The sequence below is a fragment of the Mauremys reevesii genome, linkage group 11 (assembly GCF_016161935.1).
Source record: "Mauremys reevesii isolate NIE-2019 linkage group 11, ASM1616193v1, whole genome shotgun sequence".
In the NCBI taxonomy this organism is placed as follows: Eukaryota; Metazoa; Chordata; order Testudines; family Geoemydidae; genus Mauremys; species Mauremys reevesii.
The window spans coordinates 12,964,788-12,984,953 of NC_052633.1; the positions used below are offsets into that span (position 1 = coordinate 12,964,788).

The window sequence follows — 20,166 nt, forward strand, 5'->3', positions numbered from 1 at the left end:
CCTAACAGCAATGACTCAAGCAGGGGGAAGTAAGCAATGTGGTGGTGTCGGTTCTTTGTTGGGCCTGGTTTTAATTAACATCTTTATTAATGGTTTGGAAACAAGGGTAAACTGTGTTAATTAAATCTGAGGAGGAAACTAAATAGGGAGGTGTTGGAAGCCCAAGTGAAGACAGAGCAATAATACAAAAGGATGCATAGAGGGCTGAAACAGGGGGAGTAAACAACAAAATGGAAAACTGCAGGCTAATAAATCTATAAGGCAAGAATATGAAGCACAGGCCGTACTTGGAATGCAGTAAAGCCAAAAGAAAGCTAGAGGTGACTGTACATAGCAAACTTGAGAGGGGCTATCAGTGCAAATTGGTGGCAAAGAAAAAGCCAATATAGTTTTGGACTTCAAAAATGGAGTTATCACAAGTTGGCGCAATTTTAAATGGCTCAGGCAATAGAGCTCCCATGGCTTATCATGGAAATCTGTTCCATATGCCTGATCTAATCAATGCCATTAAGAAACCCTTCTGGCTATTTTTCCTTTCCTTGCCTATCACACCCCTCCCTCCCCCATAGTAGAATGTTGGGTTCAGTTCTTGGGCTTCTCACTACCCGAAGTTACCCCCCCAGACTCCAGCAGGGACAAACGGCTGTCCGCTGCTCCAGTTCTATGGCTCCAGGAAGCAGAGGCCTTGCAATTGTAACAGTGAGAGTCATTAACCCTTGACCAATTTTGAAATCAAGATTGGATGTTTTTCTAAGCTGTGCAGGGGGAAGTTCAGGGGCCTGTGTTATACCGGAGCTCAGACTAGTTGATCACAATGATCCCTTCTGGCCTTGGAATCCTGGCATTCTGCTAACCTGTCATCCGTCATCCCAGAGGAGACAGGAGAGAGATGGAGTGATGAGGGAGTGATGAGGTGGAGCCAAACAACTGTGCTCCCCACCGGTTCCCCCACCTCCCAGGGGTCCCCATGGCCCATCCCCCCCCCCATTCACCCCCCATGCCCCCCCCCACCCCCCCCCCCCCCCCCCCCCCCCCCCCCCCCCCCTCCCTGCCCCCCCCCCGCCCCCCCCCCCCCCCTCTCCCCCCCCCCCCCCCCCCCCCCCCCAACCCCAACCCCAACTCTCTCTCCCCTCTCTCCCCCACCCCACCACCTCATCCAACCCCTGCTCTTCCTGACTGCCCCCTTGGACCCCCCCATTTCATTCACCCCCCTCCTCCCCTGACCCTGCTGCCCCCCTACCCACCCCCACAACCCACTCCCTCCCTGCCCCCTTACCACACTGCCTGGGGCTGGGACCGGGTCCACTCCGCCAGGACCACAACCGGCGCCGCGGGGCCCAACTCCTCGAGCCTGGCTGGACCAGAGAAGGCACCGCCGGGCCGGGGGGGGCCAGCGGGGCCCGACTCCCGGGCGGCACGGGCCGAGCCGCTCGGCCAGAGCCGCGGGGCCCGACTCCCTGGGCCGGCACCGGGGTCGGTGCCGCGGGTCCCGAGCTGGGCCGGGTCGGAGCCGCTCAGCCGGGACCAGACCGAGCTGGGGGTGCTTGGCCGGGGCCAGGGGGAGCCGCTCAAGTGGAGCTGGACTGGGCCATGCGCGCCGTCTGCCCCGCCCGGCTTACCTGCCTGCTCCTCATTTCAGGCTTCCAGCGAACATCTGATTTGCGGGAAGCAGGGGAGGGGGAGGAGAAGGAGGGCGGAGCGTTCAGGGAGGAGGGGGAGGTGAGCTGTGGCTGGGGGCCGGGCAGACAGCTGCCCGAGCTTTGTTAAATTTAAAAACGTTTTAGAACCTGGTTGTCCTGGAACAACCGGTTCTAAAAAGGCTTCTAAATGTAACAACCGGTTTGCGCGAACCCCTGCGAACCGGCTGGAGCTCACCACTGGGCGGAGCCAGCCAGGCGTGAGGGCCAGTGGGCCCATAAACTGCACAGATCCACAGGCATATAAAAATACATACAAGGGGGAAGCACTGCTCCTGCCTGTATCCCACAATAGTGGCCAGGAAGTGGATGAGCGGAAGAGATTTTCTCGCCTGCCTGGGGCCCAGTTAGTCTGCATGTTCTCATCCAGAACGTCCGCTGAGAGAAGAGCAACTGAAGTTATGGTGGACCTTAAATGGCTATAGCTTGGCCAAATGACGACAAAGGTCCAGAAATCCACCGAAAGGAGTTTTTCCATTGACGTCAGCGGGCTCTGGGTCAAGCCCTACTGGAATACGTGTAAATCAGCTACAATGTCTGAAAGGCACGAACACCCCAGAAAACGTGAAATGACCTGGTCTTCCACTGGGGTAAGTGGGAGTAACTAGATGGAATTACACAAAGGAAACATTAAGGATAAATATCAGAAGCCATTTCTTAATGGCTTTGATTAAAACAGGCATGTAGAACAGATTTCTGAGGTAAGCTGTGGGACCCTTCTTGTCCGAGCCATTCACCATTGCATACAGATTTAAACACTGAGGGAACAATACTGCATTAGAAGTGAGATCAAGCAGATGATCTAAAAGGTCTTTCCCAATACTAAATTATATTAAAGAGGGTGACAAGCCTGTTTATGTGTAAACTATAGTACTGCAACAATGAATACATATTTGTCTTGTGTGTACCTGAGGTGGAGATGAAAGGAAAAAAAAGAGCAAAAACAGATTATGATGAAATTGCTACTTCTTAATAATAGAGAGAAGACACATGTCATAACAGAAAGAGAGCTGCAAAGAATACTGATCAGTGAGAAAACCCCTGACAGCCACTGGATGCCACTGCTGGTCAATATGAAGTCACATCAAGAAAACTCTATGGCAACAGAATATTAGGAAATTAAAGACACACTTTTGCATTTCAGCCATTTAAATCGCTCCTTTGATTTTTAATATTTGAAACTTATTTGGTCAGGAGTTAAATCTCTGAGTCTTGCAATTTTGGTTCTAGGAGCCATAGCTTAATCAAGGGCAAATTATTGTTTATACTTTTACTTTTACTGAGCAGTCTATAAAAATCTAATTCTACTTGTCCTGCCTGGTAACTCGAGCTGACAGTTTCCATTAACCATCAACTAATATTGCAGACTCAGACCAAACAAGGTGTTACGGCCCCTACCTATTAGAAGGCCTCCTTTGTCCTAACAAAGACCCGGGGGTGAGACTATTTTGCATGAACAGACGCTGGAATAACATTAGAGTTTCTCAGCACTGCATTGCAGTCTGTGTGGAGCTAACAGTCCTGCTTTACACATGGCATAGATAAATCTAAAATTTCTCAACTGGGTGCCTTTAGAAGCAACATAGCTAATATGCTGTGGTGAGAGACCAGACAAGGTTCAAATAAAGAGCTGGTGTAATAAATAAACATGAGGTCAGTGTGGGAACAGCAATAATTGCTTTGCATGACAAGATTTGCATAGCAAACATTTCTGATTAATGTACAGCCAATGTTATGTAAGAAGGAACCTTCGCTATCGTCCCTGAATCTGCACCTTCCAATTTTGAAGGCACAGCAGCTTCCACCAGCAAAATTAGTCATTGTTTACTGAAAGGCAGATAGAGCTAAATTATCTATTTAAACATTTGAAAGAGTTTAGTTTTACAGCCTACTTTTGGTTTTATTTGTGTAACAGAAAGCGGGAATTATGCATTTTATAGAGCTTGCAAGGAGAGAAGATTAGCATTTCAGTTAATTCAGTTGTTAAGGGAAATGGGCTAACTTTTTGGCCTCCCCTCTAGTTAGATCCAATGAAGCTACATTTTCTTTAAAATTGCAAACAAGAAGATAAAGACTTTGCATGTTACCTTTTTAAGAAAATCCACTGCACAAAAGGTTTCTAGTGAGCTTAAGTTTCCAGACTGTTTTTCAGTCTCTGAATACAAAGCACCTCCCATTCTCCTTCTCTTGGCTGGTTGGTATAATTGCTGCTTTGCCACCACTGATGTATGCTGCACTGTCATAGGGCAGTGAAATGCAGTGCTAAGTGCAACGAAGTCTCATTCTTTACAGTCCCTTTTCTGCAGACTCCTGTTCATTCTTTTCCGCTAAAACTTTCATGCTTTGGAAAAAGAACTTTAATCCCACTTGAAATATGGCCTTGACTTTGGGAATTTAAAGAAGAAAGAGCCTGGAACTTAATTGGAAAAGAGGCAATAAAAATTGGCGTTTGGAGGAGTGGGGGGTGACTGGAGTTTATTTTAAATGAATTCCTGGGTGAAAAATGTTCTGTTTAAGTGACAAACATTTTGTAGCAGAGATGAGCCTTTAGTAGAATACGTTAGGTGCTGCTTTCTTTTACATCAAAAATAATGTTTGGAGGCTATGATGAATACTTTTGGACTGATGGCTAGAAGTTATCCTTGACCATCATTAAAAAGGTGTATTAGGTGAGATGGGGCTAGGGTTCTCCAGGATTGTCCTGGAGTCTCCAGAATTAAAGATTATTATTTAATTAAAGATTGGCATATGATGAAACCTCCAGGAACATGTCAAACCAAAGCTGGCAACCCTATATGGGGCAGAAGACACTCTGCTACAGACACTGTATCACCTAGCTCTTATATAGCTCTTTACATCTTCAGAGCTCAAGGCACTTTACAAAGGAGGTCAGTATTGTTAACCCCATTTTACAGATGGGGAAACCGAGGCACAAAATGGTGAGATGACTTGCCCAAGAGTGGCAGAGCCAGGACTGTGGCAGAGACAGGACTGAACCTAGGTTTCATGAGTCCTAATCTGGTGCCCCTGTCAACTAGATGTATCCTGAAGTGATCATTTAGAAAAGTCAAATTAAGTCTGAAGAAATGACCCTCTCCCCTTCTCTCTAGCTGTTACAGGACCCAACTCAGCTCCCATTTCCTGCAGCACAATCTGAATCGAGCGCAGAGAGGGAATAATAAATTGTCAACAGTCTACATGTTGGCAAGACACAGAGATTTCCTTTTACACTCTCACCACCAAGCTGTCTGTAGGCCTGGGACCTAACCCACCCCATAATCAAACAAAATTGTAGTAAGTAATATAAGCTCTGACCAGTGAATTTATGCTAACCATCTACACAAACAAACAAAAAGTCATAAATAAGCTACAATTTGGCCATAAACAGTAAAATATAAAAGACTTTAGCGGGAAAAAACGTATAGGTGCCAATACATAATTGGTTACATTTTGTTACCTAGGGGTATTGAGCAATGTAATAGGTTTCATAACTGATTTTAAAATAGTTAATTTTACCTATATAATGTAAATAAAAAACAAGGCTCTTTAAATATGAACTCTGAACTGCTGTGCAAAAACAAGCTGCAAAGCATCATTCCCCCTGACGTGTAAGGGTACTGGATCCCCAGACAAGTGAATCCCAACTGGCCATGGGGTAAAATTCCACTGTATATGGGAGTGGTAAGCATAATAGCTTGGCTTGGTATATGTATTCTGTGAATTGCTAATAAACAGATGTTTAGAGCAATGATTCTCAACCGGGGTACATGTACCGCTGGGGCTACCCAGAGGTCTTCCAGGGGGTACATCAACTCATCTAGATATTTGCTTAGTTTTACAACAGGCTACATAAAAAGCTCTGACAAAATCAGTACAAACTAAAATTTCATACTAACAATGACTTGTTTATACTGCTCTACATCAATACACTGAAATGTAAGTGCAATATATTTTATAATTATATGGTGAAAATAAGCAGTTTGTCAGTAACAGTGTGCTGTGCCACTTCTGTATTTTTATGTCTGGTTTTGTAAGCAAGTAGGTTTTAAGTGAGGTGAAACTTGGGAGTATGCAAGACAAATCAGACTCCTGAAAGGGGTACAGTAGTCTGGAAAGGTTGAGAGCCACTGGTTTAGAGCACAGCTGTGTAAGACATTTTCACTGGAAAAAGATCCAGCAGACCCATAAAACCCTAAGCCTCAAGGGAAAGGGATAAGAGCTGGTATTTAATTTGACCAGGTTTTGCCCTGAGTCCTGGACGGGTAAGGGTGGGTGCCTTATACCCCAAGCCCACAGAAGCAGAAGGTTGAGGGTGCCTAAATTAACCAGGATGTGCCTTAAGGCCTCATAGGGTAAAAGGTGGGGTGCCCTAAATTGTGCGGGGAGCAGCCTGAAAAAGTTGTCTGGGAATGGTGGAGTCCATATACTGATATTATGTTCAGCACTTGCTCATTTTCATGCACAGTATAGAAAAGCGGATACTAAAGTCCGTGAAATACTGGACGTACGATACATTGAACCTGTTCTTGTTCCTATTGAAGTCAATGGAAAAATATCACTGAAAAGGATTGGACTCTGTCTGAATGGGCATCAATGTCCTTCATACACCCATGCACTTGCTGTACTGTTAATTTGTTTGCAAAGAGTCTGGATTTAGGGACTGTTAAATGTTGGCTGCTTTGTTCTCTATTGGGTAGTTTAATACCAAGGAACAGTCGCCAGAAAACAGGCTCTGTTCCCTAGGATGGATGCAAGAGGAATCGGACAGATTTTAATTAGAGTAGTGAACTGCTCAAAACAATTTACAGTGGTATGTTAGCATTTGCTGTTTTGCTCTGCTGGATACATTTCTGAGCTAGAGCGAGTCGGTAACTATAATCCACTCCAAATAGACGTTCTGTTCCATTTTAGGTTCTTGTACTTCTCTCATCACAGGGGTATAGGAAGCTAGGAATTGTCATGCTGGATCACACCAGGGTCCATCTAGCCCACTCTCCTGACAGTGGTTGGTAACTGTAGCTGCGTGCCAGTTTACATGTCCGCATAGGTGCTGCTTATTTCTACACTTGTACATCTAGACCATGTTACTAGAATAACCCAATGTGACATAAGCATGTGATCAAAGGTCGTCTAACGACAGTGGAAGAAAGGAAATGTGTCAGGAAGTAGCTTCAGAATGATTGCTAGGTGAAAGTATGCAGTGTAGGTAGCTGCCTTGGTCCCAGGATATTAGAGAGTCAAGGTGGGTGAGGTAATATCTTTTATTGGACTGACTTCTGTTGGCTGGCTGACAAGCTTTGCTGAAGACGAGCTCTGTATTACTCAAAAGCTTCTCTCTCTCACCAGCAGAAGTTGGTCCAATAAAAGGTATTACCTCACCCCACCCCTTGTCTCTGCTAGGTGGAAGATGAGTCATTGGACCAATCACATTCATTACTGCCTTTCCAAAAAGTAGAAAACCAGATAAAAGTAAATTGGGGGTAAGTCTGTGTGCAAAAAGCTGTATAGAAAAAACCCAGCATTAGCCAGCTCACTAAGACAGCAACTTTATCTGCCTGAATGTTCAACCTACTTCAACCTTTTCCTCAGGTTTAGTTAGGAAGCAACAGCCTACTCCCTCCCATTCTCCAATTCCCAGCGTAGGTTGAGTCCACTCCTTCCTCCCAACTCATGACACCCCAATGGCCTGATAAGCATAAGTGCTGCACCCCCACACCTCCCCTTCAAGTCAATGATTGCTGCAAGTGTTTGGCACTGCTTGAGCTCAGGCTCTCTCCCCCCCCCCCCCCCAAGCAGTCACCTGTGTGCTGAAGATTACAGGGCCAGGCCAGGGTCACCAGTGCATTAAAGTCTGCTGGCATGCAAAATGCGCTGGGTGATTCACAGCCCTGAACCACAAAAGATTTTAGGTCGTGGGAGCAAAAGGCCCAGCAAGGAGGTTGCCTAAAAAGCTACCTGCTGGAGTCTTTATAAATGTGCAGAGAAAGGAATCCAGGGTTTATGGGAGAGCTGTGGTTTGAGGGGAGTCACTGCAGACGTTGAGGGAAGGTGCAGCAGCTGGAGGATGAGAAGAAGTTTTTTGGGGGTGGGAAGGGCTGTCCGAAGTCAGAGACGAGCAGGTTCAAAAGCTTAAATAAAATTACAGAAGGTTACACGTTCCAAGCAAGTTTCTAACTCATTTTAAAATGCTCCCCTCAGTAATAAACCTCAGGGGTAAAGACACTCTAGATTACTTAAATTGGCAGCAGCTCCTCGATCTAGAATAGTTCCTGCCTTGCTTCTTTATTAAAAACCCCTTCGGATTATTTTTGGAGCAATCCCATCTGTCGAACTGAGTCATAGGAGCGCCAGACATTTCTTTTCTCTTAAATTATACCACCTGAAAGGGAAACCAGCAAACTGCAGCCTCGCCGACCTGCCACCCCACTGGGCCAGTCAGTGAATCAGCAAACAGTCGCCTGAGTAAGTAGCTCGGTGTAGACACAGCGGACCCCCGCCCCAGAGGAGAAAGTTCTGCTTCCTTTTAGAGCGGGTGTGTGTGAGAGCACGGGCTGCTACCACTTCACTTTTCCTTTCAGTTTGCAACAGGAGCCGCTGCTCAGCCCCGCCAGGACACGCGGCTGCGCTAAAAACGCTTTAAAGCGGACACACTCCTAGCAAAGGGTTGGATTTGGAAAAAGTCTTCCCCATCCCCGCCACAAGCTGCGTTATTTCCAGAGGGGCTGGCGCTGCTCCACAGGGCTAACCTCAGGCCAGAAATGGCTGGAGCGAGATTCATTGCAGGCGCCGCTGAATGAGAAGCGCGTTCAATTTGGGTTCGCAGCCCGGCCCCCCTTTGGGGGGGGGCAACCCCCCCCAAATACAAATGAGAGTTCAGCCCGCTTGAAAAGGAAGCTTGCGTTTGCACCACAACCCCTTCCCCAGCACAAACAGGTGCAACAGCTGATTGCACGGCGGGGAAAGCAAAGCCCCCCGCGATTGCACAGAGCTGGAAGAAGGAAACAACCCCCCGAAAACCCCAGCGGCGACACTGCGCTGGATTGCCGCGGGCGGAACGCGCAGCTGATCAAACACCGTGCCATTAAAAGGCGCCTCTCTCGCCGGCGCAGTGTTGTGTTTACGGCCAGCGGCTGCCTTTGCATTGCTCCATGGTAACCTGCGGGCAGGGATCGCGCCTGGCTGCTGCCCTCCGCCCGTGACAGGTGTTCCCAAGCCGGGCAGCGCCTTTCGGGGCGCAGCGATCGAGGCGAGCCGGTGTAAGCGGGGAGGAGGGGCGTGGCTTGTGCACAGGCGGAGGCGGGGCTTGCTGTGTGTTGCTCCAACCTCCCTGCTCCTGTGTGTATTTTTATTTTTTGGGGTGTCTTGTTAATCTCCGCGTAGCAGCCGGGGAAAGGGAGTAAATGGAATTGACGCTCTGAGATCGGAGTATTGCAGCCCCTGGACAAGTGGGAGAAGAAGAAGGGGGGGCAGCCAAGTAACCCCCCCCCAAGTGAAGTCAGGAGAAGGGGAGAGAAGAAAGAGAGGAAAGGGAAAAAGGAGAGAAACCGGGACTAAGAGGCAGGGAGCCGGCGACTTCTGGGGAACAACTTGTTGCAAACAGATTTGCCAAGTAGGGAGTCAGCGTCTCACTCCCCGCCGGGACTGGAGGGAGCAAACGCGCCGTGTCTCGCTCCTGGTCCCCACAGCCGGGCGCCGGGGTCCACGCTCGCAGCCGAGGGGAGATGCCATTTGGACCATGTAACATCGCTGCCAGGAGTTGAGGCCGCCTTTTCCGCGAACCATGAAGCTGGCCGAGCGACTCGTGTGCTGGGTCAGCTGCCTGGTGATCTCCGGGACCCTCCAGCCCGGCGCGGCGCAGGCAGGTGGGTTTGCAAAGCAGAGGCAGCTGGGAAACCTGCCGCCTGGGGTTTTGGATGATGCGTTTCGTGCAGGGAGACGGCTTGTGTTTGGATTGCACGTTGGGAGAGGAGCCGGAGCCGATCCGGTTTTATTTCCCCGGGGTTTTGCCTTGATTCCCCCGTTTGGGTTTAGTTCTGTGCCGCGGTATTTCGCTGTGGTTTTGGCAGCGAGCGTTCGGCTCCGGCCGTGCCTGTTTGCCTGGAGGTGGCAAATCTCTGTATCAAGCGGGGGCTACTTCGGTGTATGTTCTGCAGGGGAGACCCCGAGCGCTTCGCCTTCCGCCCCCTGGGGAGCGCGGCCAGGGGCTGAGGGTTGCGCTGGGGTTGGATGCCGGTGTCTCGCTTTGCGCCAGCGGGGGGTGGGGGCAGCTCCCCTTCCCCGCCTGCGCGCGGGGCCCCTTAGCCAGGCACAGCGGGGCGCTCTGCGGGGCGAGCGGCTCCCCGGCGCAGGCGGATCTGCGGCCCCCGAAAGCTGCAGCGTTACTAGCCGGACCCCCCCCCCCAGTTCTGCATTAATAGCTCGCGCCCTCGCTGCCTGCTTTGGAGCCGAGCGGCGACACGGGCTGGCCACAAACTTCACCCCCCCCCCCAACATGCTGCTGGCTCTGGGCTCCCGAAGTGCCCGTCAGCGGCGGCTCCTGGCCGCGGTCCCGTCCTAAACTCCCCTCGGCTCCCGGTCCCCTGAGCTGAGGGGGAGCCGCTCCGCTCTCCCCGGTGCAGGGCAGCGGCCAGGCCCTCGCAGGAGAGGGCAGCTGCAGCCCCGCACTCCGAAGTTGCAGCCGCTGGGTGATTGCAAAGCGGAGCGGACTCGGGGGGCTCTGGAAAGGCGAGGTGGGAACACGCTGCGGGGGGGGGGGGGGGCGTTTGCACAGTTTCACCCCAGCCCAGGACTAGTGTAACGTAGGAACTCGGGTGTGAAGTTCAGGCCTTTCTTGCCTGTAGTATGCCCCCCCCATCACAAACAAGTGAAAACGCACGGATTTAAACACATCCTCCCTCCACCACCCCCCCAGTTAAACACAGTTCAGTTGTACTCGATGGATCTCTGTCAATCCCCTCGCATGCAGGCGCTCTGTGCATCTCCCACGCTTGTCTGCTCCTCCCGACTCTCTCTGTGCACCGTGCTGTCCGCACGCATCAGTTAGCTCAGGGGTTGTACCCGCTGGATGCAACCTTCTTGGGGGGGGGGGGTTCCTGCGGCTGCCCTTCCACGGGGGCTGCTTATGCGGGCTGAGCCCTTCCAGAGCAGCCGAGGCTGACCTGTGAGCTGAGCGGATCGGAATTTCGGGGAGGCAACCTACAGGGTTTTCCCTCTGCTTCAGCTGTTGGTGCCCAGCAGTTCGGTCTTCACCCAGCTGTTGGGGTCCCAGTCGCTGTAAAAGCCCTTGTCAGAATTCCTCTCTAAGGAATTGAATCCCAATTAGTTCTGCCGCTCTCCTCTCGATGTAGGACATCTCTGTATTTTGTATTGTCAGAATCACAAGTGAAGCCATTGGCGTGCTTAGGGTTTGAGGAGTGTGTGCTCCACAATACTGGGTGAGCCAAAAAGCCCGGCTCGAGTTTTCAAAACGCAAAGTGAGCCCGATAGGCGACGAGGAGGAGGGAAAGCTATTTGGTGGGTTTCTTTTCATTGAAAGACGCGTGATTCTGCGAAATTGCAACTGTTCAGCGTGGAAGAGGGAAGGAGGGAGAGCCCTTTAATTTTGAACCAACCTCATAAAAGCAAGTTATTTGTCTGTTCTCTGTGTGCGGGAGGGATTCTTCCCGAGTACCTACATATTGAGCTTCCCCCAGTCAGTAGCAGTTTGGAGGAGTTTGTTTTGGTCCAAATGAGAAATTAAGTGCGGATAAGTAAACTAAGCTGCCAGAGGGCGACAAGATGTTGAGTGAATTGCTTTTAGATGAAACAAATTAAGGAAACGAGGGGAGACAATCTGCTTCTCGCATTATTAGACACGCTTGGAGTTCAGGGGAAAGTGGCATATTTTTGAAATGCTAATTTCTTAAGAAGCAGAAGGAATGCACCTTATTTACTGGTCTATGTGAATAGAATAGAAATATTGATTTTCTCCCCCCTCCCCAGTACAAATCATTAGGGCTTGTGGTTCTAGCTCTCTTCAAAGAAACCCGAAGAAAGAGTTGTAACTGTTTCCTTTAAAATTACTGGTTGACCCATAGATGCAGCCCTTCAAGATATTTGAAGGAGATATCCCAGGACATCCTCAGGGACAGTACGTTACAGTATCATTTATGTTTCAGATGCCAGTGTTATATCCCGCAGCAGAACAATTCCTGTGAAGTAACTTGCATTGTTGTGCATGCGTGATTAACCAAAAAAAAGTGTTAGTATATATTTCATTTATTTTGCAGAAGGGAAACACAAACACACCTAGGTTGCCTCCTGGACAAATGCAAGCAGTAATTCCAGGTCCACAAACAATGTGTTACACTGTTTAACTTAGGTCTATTCCTGAGACACATAAGTAAGGTTTCCCCATATATTTTTGAGGTGTTTCCAAATATTGCCAAGTTGGATTCCTATTTACATCTACAATAAACTGGCTAATGATATTGAAAGTTTAAAACAAAAACCTAAATGTACAGTTCCCTTCACTGTAACTACATGTTTATGAAAAATGCATTGTGTAAAATTTCCTTCAACTCCTTTCATGGTGCTCGAAGTTTTCATGTGTTCAGGAAGTTAGGAATCAAATGCTTGCTCAGTTTTTAAAGTTGTTTGGAATCCCTGGACAGAATAATGCTGCTTAGATCTCCTGACAAATATTGCGTTTGTATACTGACCTAATGATAGCAAGGTAATGTGATATTTGTTGGATATATTTTCTAGAGGACAGTTGCTTTAAGTTAAACATTAAAAAGAGGGTGTAAAATCATTCACATTTCCTTTTTGTTTTAAATAATGGGGAGATGAAGAAGTTTGACCAGTGACTGGTGCATTCACACATTCTTGATTTGGTCTGTATTCCTATTTTTATGTAACTGAGATCAGAGCTATGCTGAAAAAGAACTGACATGTTTTCTGTTGCTTTCATAATGATGTACCCTTTTATATTTATATTTTGGTTTTAGTTAAATGCTGCTTTTTCTGCACATGGTCGTTTCTTTAACAGTTTGATTGTCCTATTTGATTTTATTTGATTTTTTTTGTTTTATTTCCCTCTTAGATTTTCCCTTGCCATGTTTTTGATTAGTTAATACCAGTAAATGAATTATTCTATTTCTTATTTCACAAGCCTTTATTCTTTATTATTCTTAGTAGAGAGCTGATTTATTATTCCTTCTGATTTTCTTCTTTTCCTCATTCTTTTCTTCTTCCTGCATAGTATCCCCCCTCCCTTTATATTTATACTTCTTTTTTTTCTATTTCATACTACTTTTCTTACTCACTTCTTTTGCTTCCTTGCTCTTTCTTCCCTAGCAACCTTCCACTTTGGCACTGCTGGAGCTCCTTGAGTCACTTTCCATTCCTCCTTTCTGATAAATCTGATATGGCTGGCTGGCCGGCCAGTCACAAAGTCATTCCCTTGCCTATATTTATTCCTGAGAGAAAATAAAAAGGCATTGATCCAGGGTCACTTGCATATCCTCAAAGCGCTGACTCCCAAGGCTAAATCTCGACTTCCAGCAAGCCTCACATCTCTCTTGGATAAAATGCTTTACTCCCCACGCCACACGAGAAGAAAAATGATTTTAATTAGGAGCGGAAGGAAGGAATGGTTTTAATTCTAAGCATTTATTGAGCCGTGATTGACACATGCTGCTTGGCACCCTCTGAATTAGCATGTCAGGTTGTACAGGTGTGCTTTGGTTTGTAAGTAGTGAGGGCCTGATTGGGGGTGGGGGGAAGGGGGGAAAGGGGCAGCTCCGACTGATTTCAGTGGGCTTTGGATCAGGCCCTAAATATTTTCTTTATTTTGAGCAGGTCACTGAGATGCCTGCACCTTCACTGCTATGGGTGAGGGAAGTAGCAAGAGCTGTTAATTTCATTATCTTGCTTCCCTTGGCTGGGAAGTTTTTTTAAAAAAAAAAGGTTGTGAGTACACCCCGTGTTTGTTTGTATACTATTGGCAGTGCACAGTCTTTGTAGTTTAAATTGGGTCCCATGATCAAAATACCTTGTGCTATTACTTGGAAACAGGTCAGTCCTTGCTCAATTAGCAAATTGCCAATACACAGACTCCTTTTTCTGATCTCCAGTACTGCAGAAGTGTTAAATAATTGCAGCCAAATTAACTGTTGTGCTATGTGAAGTGTCCAGTTGCTCTGTGAAATGAATTGTGCTTTAAATATTTTTCCACTGTCTTCTTCCGGATGAGCCTATTCAGTCTGATGTGCCGCGTCGTCTTTATGCTCAAGTCAAAGCTCTTCTCTGGGTCACGTCAGATGGGCCCTCTTTTGAAAGCTGCATCGTGCCTCATCTCCAGCCGCTGTCTTTGATGCTTGGCCTCTTTGTTGCAATGCAATGGATATTCGGGAGTTGAGCCCCACATGCCTTTGAAAAGATTTATAAAATAAATATTAACTAGAAATTTCAGCATCCGGTTGGGGATGATGGAGGCAGCCCCCGAGAAAATGAAATCCACTCAGTGGGCAATATTATATTCTCTTGCTGCAGCTCACTTGTTCAGCGTCAGAGGAATAGTTTCCCATTATGTTCTCCAACTGCAGGCTAACCCAAAGTTTTGCAGGCCTTACTCAGGTAAAACTCCACTGTGTGTCAGCTGGAGTTCTGACCCCAGGATTGGGCATCTAGGGCTGGTGTGGGGATTAGAAGGCAGGCAGACTGTGCTGCTTCCCTTTGTGGGCTGGTGGGGGCAGTTTTGTCTCCAGCACAGGGTAAGACAGTCAACTTGTATTCCCATTGCAATGGCCCTGGTGGGCAGTTGCAGGAATGCAGAATTTCTGATGTAACAAGACCCCGGGTCAGGCCCCTTTCCTCATGCAGCCTGCCCCCAAATTTACCCTATATTGTGAATGGCTGCGGCAGATCTGGCACGGAGGTGGCTCTGGGCCTGGGGCAGATATTCTTGTGGCAGATGAGAGCTGCAGAGCAACAGTGAAACAGGTATTTATGCTCTGCATCCCTGAAATCGACAGAGAGTTGTTTATACAGAGGGCCAGACTCTACTCTTAATTATACCTGCAGAACTCAACAGACAGAACCGGGGCTGTCTGGTTTTAAAAGAGGACAGAATGTGATCATGTGCACTGTATGCAGTGCTGAGAGCTGCATTTATAATAAAGCACATGAGGCTACGATATAATATTGAGGATCTGACTTAAATGCATGCAAGTAAGCAAAATCCGAATCGGCATTAACAATTCAGACAGCTATTCCTTGACTCATATCATTCTTTAATAAAGACAAGGAAAAAAGTCACAAGTTAAGGTTGTAAGGGCAAATTCAAGTCGGCTGTAAGTGTAAACAGCTCCACTGAAATCAATAACACCGCACTGGCTTACACCAGGGTTGAATTTGTCCTCAAGAGCCATTTAAGAATCCTGAGTTATTCTTAAAAGTGGCTTTAATTTTCTTGTTACTGTGGGAATTAACCAGAACCTTCACTTAATCTAAATGCTTTTTCTGTGGTTTGATGCTCATGGGTTTATAGGGGAAGGTAGAAATTGTAAAATATTCAACTGCTCCATTAAAAATAATAGGAAATCAAACCACAGAAAATCTGTTTACGATGTACATGTGAATTAATGTGCAACACACACATGTGAGACAGACATTCTTGTACAAAAAGCTTTATTAGAAGATGGTTACCATTAGAAAGCATGTAAATATCTACAGCTAACCTCCAGCTGCAAATATTGATACCACTGTATTCTACACATCAGAAAACTGCTTTTTCTGACAGCCAGTTCCATTTAGTTTCTTGCTGTTCTGGGCATCTGCAGGTGGCAGCAGCCCCCAGGCCCTCCTTTTAAATTGAGATGCCCCTAATATCCTTCTTGGACAGGGTTACTGGCCTAGTGGATGGGGGCAAGCTGCAGACGGAATCTATCTTGATTTTTAGTCAGGCGTTTTGATGCAGTTCCACATGGCAGTCTCATAAGCAAACTAGAGAAATGTGATTTAGCTGAAAATACTCTAAGATGGGTGCACAACTGGTTGAAAGATCTTACTCAAAGAGTAGTTCTGAGTAGTTCGCTGTCAGACTGGGAGGGCGTATCTAGTAGGTTCCCATCAGCGTCAGTCCTGGGTCTGGTACTAGTCAACATTGTCATTAATGACTTGGCTAATAGAGTGGAGAGCATGCTTACAAAATTTGTGGATGACACCAAGCTGGGAGGGGTTGCAAGCACCTTGGAGGACAGGATTAGAATTCAAAATGACCTTGACAAATTGGAAAATTGGTCTGAAATCAACAAGATGAAATTCAATAAGGACAAGTACAAAGAACTACACAGCTACAAAATGGGGGATAACTGGCAGAAAATGACCTGGAGGTCATAGTTAAGTTTGGAAGGATTAGATTTTTATTGGTAGATATAGATTTCATCAGAGAGAGTCAATAATAGAAATTCACAGAGTGGCAAAGTGAGGCAAATGCTGCTTGAGAACTTACAAGAGTTTGATTTAAGGATACTCACTTTGTATATTTTGATATAAACTGATATAAACCATTAAAACATGTTTTAATGGTTATAAAGCTTTAACTTTTTGAATCTCAACGTCTATAGTCATTACATAAGTATGGTCTGTCTGCCCCATTCCCATGCTTTTGTGCATCTGTGAACATTTAAATCAATGTTTTTAAGCATTTTTTTAAAAACATTGACATTATCCATAGAAGTTATAAAAGTATTGAAATCAAATTCTGCCAAGACTAATTATAGTGGAAAAAATTGAATACGAGTCAACAATATGATGCAGTTGCAAAAAAGGCAAATACCGTTCTGGGGTATATTAACAGCGGTGTTGTGTAAGACATAGGAGGTAATAGTGTTGCTCTATTTGTCACTGGTGAGGCTTTAGCTGGAGTACTGTGTCCAGTCCTGGACACCACAGTTTAAGAAAGATGGGGACAAATTGGAGGGAGTGTAGAGGACAGCAATAAAAAATGATGTACAAAGAAAGGTTAAAAAACCAACAACCTGGTCTTGTTGAATTTTTGAGACACTAAGACTGAGGGGAATCTGATAACAATCTTCAAATATGTAAAGGGCTATTATAAAGAGGATGGTGATCAATTGTTCTCTATGTCTACTGAAGGAAGGACAAGAAATAATGGACTTAATCTGCAGCAAGGGAGATTTAGGTTAGATAGAAAAAAATTTCTAACTATAAGGATTGTTAAACTCTGAAATAAGCTTCCAAGGGAGGTTATGGAATCCCCATCACCGGAGGTTTTTTGAGACCAGGCTGGATAAACACCTGTCAGGGATGGTTTAGGTTTACTTGGTCCTGCCTCTGTTCATGGGGCTACACTAGATGACCTCGAGGTCCCTTCCAGCCCTATGTTTCCATGATTCTAATGCATGCAAGGGCTATGGAGATGTAATTACAGACTTCCTCTGAGGTCACATGAGATGATGCACATCTCTCTCCTGGTTCTGCGCACTTTTCTCTATGGTCAGCCTGCTCCCCATGCTTGAATCTTGCCCCATGAATAGTTCTGTGATGCCCAAGAAAAAAGGGGGTGCTGCTGCGCAAGTGACTAAAGCCCCTTTTCATGCAGGAGGGATGACTAGACCAAGGAATGGAGAGTCCCTTTTTGTTAATAAAGTGGGTTGTTGGCTTAGAGCTGTGACTGTCACTTGGGGTGCAAGAGATCCCGAGTTCAAACTCTGCACTGACCCTTGGAGTGAAAGTAAAAGTTATATAAACAGCTTTGGTGAAATCCTGATCCCTTTTGGCAAAATCTCATTGACTTCAGTAGGGTCCAGGTGTGTTAATACAGCCAAATGCGAGGTCATACATGTAGGAACAAAGATTATAGGCCACACTTTGAGGGAGAGGGGGAGGATGGAAATTATACTGGAAAACACTGACTCTGAAAAGGGCGTAGGGGTCACGGTGGGTAATCAACTAAATGTGAGCTCCCAAAGCAATGCTGTGGCTAAGAAGGCTACCATGATTCTTGGATATATGAGCAGGAGACCATTGAGGAGTGAGGAGGTGATGCTTCCTCTCTCTTTAGCATTGGTGAGCCCATTACTGGAATATGGTGTCCAGTTCTGGTGTCAAGACTTCTAAAAGGATGTTGGAGAAACTGGAAAAGCTTCAGAGAAGAGCTTCAAGAACAGTTTATGGTCTAGAAAACCTGCCTGACAGTGAGAGATGTAAGAGGCTCCATTTACTTAGCTATCCAAGAGATGACTTGATCTGGTTGGTAAGTGCCTAGAATGGGAGAGGACTCTTTAACCTAGCAAACAAAGTCATAACGAGATTTGATAGCTAGGAGCTGAAGCTAGACAAATCCAACTGGAAACAAGGTGCACAGTGTGGGAAATTAACCATTGGAACAACTTACCAAAGGAAAATGTGGTTGCTCTGTCACTTGAAATCTTTAAATCAAGATGAGGTGTTTTTCTAAAACATATGCTTCAGTCTAATCTGAAGTTATGGCCTGTGTTACACAGGAGGTTAGATTAGATGATCATAATGGTCTATTAAAATCTGTGGGGTACAATTAGGCGTTTTTGTTTTTATGGGAATTCAAAATAATTCTCATAATGCATGACCGTTGACATGGTCGTATATTGTTGTTCCTTTGGAGCTTTTAGTGTGCATTGTATAAATATGGGTTTAAGATTGTGTAAACATATATTTATGTCTTAAGTATACAGAACGATTTATTGCAGGGCCAACTGGCAGAGGGCATGCCATAGCACAACTCATTGTCGGGTCTGACATACTCCCCTTTCAGGTAGAGAATATGGCCCTAATGTCATGTAAGGCAGTAGTTCTCAAACTAGGGCTGCTGCTTGTTCAGGGAAAGCCCCTGGCAGGCCAAGCCAGTTTGTTTACCTGCTGTGTCCTCAGGTTCGGCCGATCGTGGCTCCCACTGGCTGCGGTTCGCCGCTCCAGGCCCGTGGGGGCTGCGGGAAGCGGTGCGGGCTGAGGGACGTGCTGGCGGCCCTTTCCACAGCTCCCATTGGCCCGGAGCGGCGAACTGCGGCCAGTGGGAGCCACAATCAGCCGAACCTGTGGATGTGGCAGGTAAACAAACTGGCCCGGCCCGCCAGGGGGCTTACCCTGAACAAGCGGCAGCCCTAGTTTGAGAACCACTGATGTAAGGTATCGTATGTAAACTGGCGACATGCTGTCTGTCACAGAAGTGTGAGCCCTCTGCTAAATTAACAGATTGGTGCTGTGTACTGTCTCTTTAAAGGAGCAGCAAACTTACTAGAGTTCTGTGAGTGCTACAGGTAGAAGAATTGGATGCTACAGGGCAGACAGTTTTGGGAAAACTTGAGACTTGGAAGGTATTGGTGCTACCTTGTGAGGAGTAGCCAGACTGGTGAAAGCCAAGGTGAAACTATTATGCTGTAAACAGGCTGCTGGGGTCAAACCAAAGCTGCACAACCCAGAGACACCCAAGGTAGCAGGGTAAGTGGGGACTTAACCCTTTGCTGGTCTGGGTTGAACCCCAAAGCGTCTGTGTGATAGAGCACAGCTCTAAGATCAGTTACACTACATTGGCCTGTACGTCTGTGAAGGCTGTTGCTGGGGTCTGTACATTTGAATTTTTGTATGTTAATATTTTTAGGAACAAAATGTATCAATTTGTAGGATAGGAGAACAATTATGTAAGTGATCTTAACTGATCCTTTTTTTTTTTTTTTAAATGGTAGTGCCATAGTTAACTTATAGTTACATCAGCACCCTTAACTCTTTCTTTTGGTTCGGGGATGTACATATATAAATATAGCACGTACTTGGCGGTGGAGTCCATGTGATTCGTTGTAGAGTCATGTGATAAATGGAATGTTTAATGCATCTTTGACAGCCTCATTTCTACAGCATCCACTGCCTCATGTCTGCCAGGACTATTCCTAATGTTCCAAGCCTCTCAACGGCTTCAGACAGCTGCCAATTTTTTTTCAGTCTGCTGAAGAAATGCTTCCTCATTTCCCTGAATTACACAGATATAAGGTGGAAAATGGGCAATATTCAGTCCTGCATCAGGAGTAGGATTAGACTCTAATATCCTGGGATCCATTAGGAATAGAAATGGGACCTTCCTACAAGTAGAAAATCAGTGATATACAGCTTTTGCTTCTGTCTTTAGTACCCTGTGATGTCAGACCTTTTCTTACTAGAAATGGGAGAATTGCAGTGGACACAGCTGGAAGATTTGCATGTTATCAAACCTTTAAAAATGTGACATTACTATGCAAAGAAAAGGTCTTTTAGGTAAATTTCAGGACTTTCTAAAATGTATTAATTATAATTTTCCTCTGAGTCCTGTGCGGTTAGAATTGCAGTAACTAAGGCTATAATAATGATATAAAGGTCTGAAATTGTACTGGTAACTTTGTTTTTTTTTAAAAACTCCTAGCTATTTGTAATGGTGTGGGGGTTTTTTTTGCTTTGT

General features: G+C 46.2%; 1 protein-coding gene across 7 annotated transcripts in view; it reads left to right on the plus strand.

Moving 5' to 3' along the window:
- ERBB4 (erb-b2 receptor tyrosine kinase 4) overlaps positions 1 to 20,166 on the plus strand; it is a 1,095,893-nt gene that overhangs the window by 123,680 nt on the left and 952,047 nt on the right. For 3 of the 7 annotated variants that reach the window (XM_039494127.1, XM_039494131.1, XM_039494130.1), the window contains exon 1: positions 7,774 to 9,559. The exons of 2 other annotated variants lie outside the window; for them this stretch is intronic. In XM_039494127.1, coding sequence (XP_039350061.1) covers positions 9,478 to 9,559 — 82 coding nt within the window. In that variant the 5' untranslated portion in view covers positions 7,774 to 9,477. Of the gene's footprint in view, positions 1 to 7,772; positions 9,560 to 20,166 lie in introns of those variants that run through there. 2 more of the 7 variants (XM_039494137.1, XM_039494136.1) reach the window with 2 other exon arrangements.